Raw genomic sequence first — 6,000 nt, 5'->3', positions numbered from 1 at the left:
GTACAGGCAGAAAATTTGCATCTAAAAAATTTTTTTGCAGTCTGCAAATCATGTTTATGTTTTGAATTTGTGTTTTGGCCTGTTGGGCCACCCACCGCCGTCTACCAGTCACACAGTCGGTAGAGTCTCAGCATCAGTTACAGTTACGACTGAGCTACAGCAGCACGGCAAGCAGCATTAGCAGTGTCCCCAGTACATTTGGCCACATTCTTACATACAGCACCTTTAATGTTATTTGAGAAATTATTGCAGACATGTTTGTCAAAATTACTTTCTGAATTATATAACTCCCGATAAAAGGAGGCAAAAGAAGCATTTCCTTTTTTTGGGTCACAATGTATAATGCCATCTTTGTCTTTAATGCAAAAAATATCAGCAAAGTGCTCATCCATCCGAAGTTTCATTGCTAGTATGACTGGGTTTTGAGGAGTTAAAACAGTAAGTTTGCCTTGTTTTGTGCATGACGAATTCTGAACAGCGCCTCAGAAGAGAGTTAATCTCTTTTTTAATCAGACCACACATAATCTGAGGGGAACCCTCCATTATTGACCCCATCAAACAAAATGGGGGCGCTAGAGAGCTAATTTCTTATCTAGGCCTAACCCCCATATCAATTTTTATTAAACTTGGTAGATATGTAGTAGCATTTTTTGCCTATATTTGACAGGACAGTGAAACATGACAGGAAGGATGGGAGAGAGAGCAAGGAAGACATGCAGCAGAGAACGAAGGCTGGATTCCAACTCCCACCGCTGCAACAACGGCTAGCCGCACCTTTCCCATGTGAACTACCAGTGCGCCCCACTTTTAAGTCAATACAACATAAACACTTTAACTATCTGCCTTTCAACATGCTACCTCAACTACTAATGTACAGTTTTAACCCACTAACTATCCCACTATTGGCAATGGTACTACTGTACTTTCAATAAAGCAATCGTGCTATCAAATTCACAAAAACTCTGTCTGAATACATTGCTCTTCTTAATGGGTTCAGTTGACTATTAAATCTGCAATTTCCTATGACCTGTATCCCAAACACACACCATGTGAAACTGTACATGGGCAACTGTGCACTCAATGGGTATGGACTAGTTTATTTATTTTCGTTTTTGGAACCTTGATTTCCTTTTCTTAGCCAAAGACATGACAGTTACATTGATGCTCCAGTAGCATGAGCAGTCACACACACACCTGTAGTTACAGATGAATCCCACTGGGGAAGACTAAACCACGTTTCACCTTTAAGGGGTTGAAAGGGGCCTCAGAGAGTTTCCACGACTGTTTATACAAAAATCAGTCTTTCAACTGATTTACTGAGCCAATTTTAATATAATTAATTTAATATAATTAAGGCAGTAACCCCCACCCCCCCCCCCCCCACCCCCCCCCCCCCCCCACCACGCGACGCCGCGTGTATGAATGAATTCCTGGGCTGCATTTCAGTGACAGTCCGGACTGTTGCGCATGTACCGGCGTCACCGGCGCCCCTGACGATGGAAGAAGCAGGCGCAGCAGCGCAACACACACACAGATGGTTAATGTCGGTGTCGGTGCAGGTAACCTGTTCACCATGAGCCACCGGCACCGTTCGCGCTGCCTCTCCATCGCCCTGCTGCTGTTTCTGTTCCCAGCTCACGGTCCGAGACGCACAGCGGAGCTCGCGGTGGCGGCGGAATACTCCTCCAAAACCGACTTGGACTACGAGTTTGGGGACTACCGGGGAAAGTGGTGCATCGACGACCACGGGTTTGTTTACGGAATCGGAGAGGTTTATTACCCGAGCCCCACGGCGTGTCCGTGCACGTGCACCGTGGACGGTCCCGTGTGCGTCCGACCCAAGTGTCCACGCATCCACCCCCGGTGCACGCGGATCAGATACAGGGCATGTTGTCCGGTGTGCGAGGCTGTGGCCAGGGTCTGTGTCTACGGGGGCAAAACGTACCGGCTCCTGGAGGAGTTCAGGGTAAGACATATCCAAACTTCTACACCTCTCCTTCCTCTCTCCCTCCTCCCTTGTCCCAGTCATAGTTCGCACAGCTCCAGCTATTTAATGCGACAGCTTGTAAGTGATAGTGCGTTATTTAAGATTTATACACATCACATCATGAATTAGTGCTTTTTTACATGTAGTTCCTTGTTCCTGTTTTTTGTTTTACTTTTTTGTATGCATGAGATTATCAAGGGTGGAAAAAGTACTCTACTTTGATATTAGTAACAGCAGCAGCAGTAACTCTAAATTCTACAAGATGTCAGTCAGCCAACCCCCAGTTTGGGGAAACAGGTTGGAGTCTGACACGGAAGCTAAATAATGTAGGCTGTATCTAACCCTAACCCTAACACTAACCCTACTGCTGTGGACGAGGGCCCCCCAAATTAAGGCATTTTAGCCACAAAAAACAAGCAAACAAACAAAAAATCCCACTTAAAAAAATCACTATCACTTTAAGTGTAAAATGTTGAGTATTTTCACTGCTTTACCTTTCTGTCAAACAGCCTGTTCCAATGGAGAAGCTGCTAATAGCTTCAGCACCCCATCTATGCTCTTATTGAATCCCCCAGGCTCCATTGGGTTCATCAGTGATTTATCACTATTTTCTTAACGGAGTCTGGGTTTGAAGAGAGCTATATAACAGCTTCATTTTCCTGATGTAAATTACTATCTGACACAAGGGTAAAAGAGTGAAAATACTAATATATAATATAGTGTAGCCTACATTTAAACTGATATTGATTGATTTAGGTGGGACTTTTTTTAGGTTGCTGAAATACGGTTTGTTGCTGACCCCTCCACAGCAGTAGATTGCTTGGCATTAATGTCGGTCTCTAACCTGCTTATCAAAACTGGGGGTGTGTTGACTGACATCTACTGTATGTAATATACTGACTATGGAAGTACCTCATACAACCACACTTGAAAAAATCTGAGCTATCCCTGTAGAGTATCAAAAGTAAAGGTACTCATTATGCAAAATGGCTCCATTGAAAGTGTTACATTAATCAGACCCCTCTATTTATTATTGGATTTTTTTTTCTTGATTAATGTCAGAATCTTAATGTTGTCAAGGTAAAGCAATGTTTTTTACAACTGTATAGTTGGGTAGTTTCATCTAGTGATATTTTATTAACAAATCACGTGACTGATGTTGCCTATAAAATCTTGAACTGAAAAGTAAATATTATTACTACAGCTGTGAGATGAATGTGGAGTGAAAGTGTCAAGCAGCATAAAATGTAGATACTCGAATAAAGTACAAGTACCTCAAAATTGTAGTTTGTCACGTTCCACCCCTGGATATATTATTGACAAGTAAATTTATAGGCGTTATAAGTGATATTCTGTCACATGAATATGAGATTATCAATATATTTACATAGGCTTGGGAAAATACTATATGTGCATATTTTCATTGCTGGTTTAACCCAAGGGCTTCCCCCTTTCCTACTCTGTGCATTGTGTATTTTTGGTATGGTGCACAAAGCAAACCACACATGCAGCTTCATTATATTTTGCCCATAAATCAACCACAGGGCTCCATACCCATAGTAAGTTTGTGGTGTTATTTTATTGAAACAGTTTTGCGCCATATATGCAATATATCTACTACAATAAGAAATTAGAAATTGACACAGGAGCTCCCCATGAGACACTGCCGTGGAATTAGATAATAATACATGACCTCATGTACTTATATCTTGCGAAGTATATCACACGTGAAATGATTAATTGAAGATGTATTATGAAATTTTTCCACTTTGAATAAATTCACCCATGCCTGTTTTATAAGATCAGCTGTCTTTGTGTGTTTGCTTGACACTGACTGACATAAAGGTGAGATGGAGCTTACCAGTCATCTCGGCCTGCTCTCATTTGTTTGCTCTATTACACCAAATGGTCACAATTGATGTGAAAACTTGAAGTCAATGACATTAAAATTGTTGATGTGTTCCAGCTGTCAAGGTGTGAGCGATGTCGCTGCGAGGCCAATAGAGAGGTGTACTGCAGCATTTCGGACTGCCCTGCCCCTCACTGCGTCAACCCCACCTATGAACCCAGCCACTGCTGCCCCATCTGTAAGACTGGTAGGACTTGGTCAGCGCTGGGTTTCCACCAAGTGCTTACTCTTTGTCAGTTCAACATTTCAGGCTGTTCTCACAAACTGTTCATTCACTTTCCTTTGAAAAGTAATGGACCCAAATCCCACATATTTTGAAAGACGATCACATGACCAATGTGCTGACGGCAGTAAGCAAGGAAACAGTCCAGAGCAGTCTTGTAAGTAGGCAGGTTGGGGTGGTGGTTTGGTCACAAAACGCAGGACTTTTCCCTGGAGATGCGTGTTTGGAACCACATGAATTTTGAGTCATTTTAAGGTACATGCTTCTTTTCCTGAACCTAACCACAGTAACTTTCATTGCCTAAACCTAATTCCCATAACTTTACATTAATTATGTATCTTTACATTAAGGATGTAACATCCATTCGTGGGGCGCTAATTCATAGTATATCATACTAACCATTTTATGAAGATATGTTAAACACTTTGGTCCATGAGCACACACACATTTGCTGTGGATATTCATGATCCACAGAGGACAACCAATGTGTTGGTCACCCGTAGATCTTTTCTCCTGCACCACTCAAAGCCACAGTTTCCACTGGCACACATCCGTCCATATGTTTGGAATTACTCAACTCTTAAACTATTTACAGCTAATAATGAAAGAATCTCTAACTACACAGAAAAAAGCAAGAGGGTAAAAGCTAGCTGGTGAGATCAGCAGGGGCCTCATACTGGGGGAAAAGTGGGACTGATTACCCAGGGCCCCAGTGCAAGGGGCCCCTCAAAAAGCCTAAAGTGAAGTTTGGTTTTGTTTGCAATATTTAATTCTAAGTAATTAGTGCCATAACTTAATTAAAATTGACTGAATAAATTGGTTGAAAGACTAAACCTTTTATAAAATAGTGGAAGCTCTCTGAGACCCCTCTCACCCCTTAATGGTGCAAAATGGTTAAATCCACCCCTACACTAGAATTTGTCTTTAAACGCAGCTAGAGCTAAGTGAGTGACTGCTTGTGCTGCTGGAGCACAAAGAATGGAAAATAGGTTCCAAAAAAGAAAGTAAGAAAGAAAGAAAGTAAGAAAGAAGACAGAAAGAAAGAAAGAAAGAAAGAAAGAAAGAAAACAAACTATACCTAAAAAAAAGTTCAAAAGTTGCTTGAGGAATTTTGGGGGCCCACAGAGTCTGTTTATGGAGATCAGAATCGGAATCAACCTCAATGGTATGTCGTACACATGCATAGAATCTGACTCTGGTTTTGTGCTCCCAGTGTACATGCACAGAAATAAACACACAGTTTAAACAAGGACAACAAAGGTGAACATAAGCTTTGATCACTCTCATTTTTTTTTTATTGTGCCAAAAAGACACAAACTGGGGCATGAAAAAAATCAGGAAGCAGGAAATTAAGTGTTTGACACTTAAAATTTGTGTGTATGTGCATTCCCCTAAGCTGAAACAAAACCTATACCCTTGGATGTGTGTGTGTGTGTGTGTGTGTGTGTGTGTGTGTGTGTGTAGTCAATGACCCCTGGTATAAATTCATGTATTGTATTACATCAGACTTTCAATCTAGAGCCCATGGCTTTAAAATAGGGGTGTAACGGTACACAAAAATCACAGTTTGGTACATACCTCGGTACACAAGTCACGGTTCGTTTTTTTTCGGTACAGTAATGAAAAAAATAGACAACTATTAAATATCTTTTACTTATTGGTAACCTTATTAAAACATACCACCACAGCAGTTAACTCTTTTTACACAATTTTTGAATGAAACAAATATATATAAAATCCTGCTTTTTCACATTGTTTGAATGAAAATAGAAATATAGAAGTTAAAAATAAAATCCTGCTGTTTTTTTAACACATTTTTTGAATGAAAAATATAAATATAAATTTCTGCTTAAACAGTTTTACTCAATTAAAATAAAAAGT

The 6,000-nt window shown here is 40.6% G+C and overlaps 1 protein-coding gene across 1 annotated transcript in view; it reads left to right on the top strand.

Moving 5' to 3' along the window:
* Positions 1 to 1,483: 1,483 nt before the first annotated feature.
* The window catches only part of LOC117267860 (von Willebrand factor C domain-containing protein 2-like), a 61,362-nt gene continuing 56,845 nt past the window's right edge, over positions 1,484 to 6,000 (top strand). The window contains exons 1-2 of the mRNA XM_033643921.2: positions 1,484 to 1,966; positions 3,954 to 4,083. Of these exons, the coding sequence (XP_033499812.2) occupies positions 1,535 to 1,966; positions 3,954 to 4,083 (562 nt within the window). The 5' untranslated portion in view covers positions 1,484 to 1,534. The remainder of the gene's footprint in view (positions 1,967 to 3,953; positions 4,084 to 6,000) is intronic.

This window comes from Epinephelus lanceolatus, chromosome 18 (genome assembly GCF_041903045.1).
Source record: "Epinephelus lanceolatus isolate andai-2023 chromosome 18, ASM4190304v1, whole genome shotgun sequence".
NCBI classification, from domain to species: Eukaryota; Metazoa; Chordata; class Actinopteri; order Perciformes; family Serranidae; genus Epinephelus; species Epinephelus lanceolatus.
The sequence above is the reverse complement of the archived record's forward strand: the minus strand, read 5'-3'. Positions and strand labels throughout refer to the sequence as shown.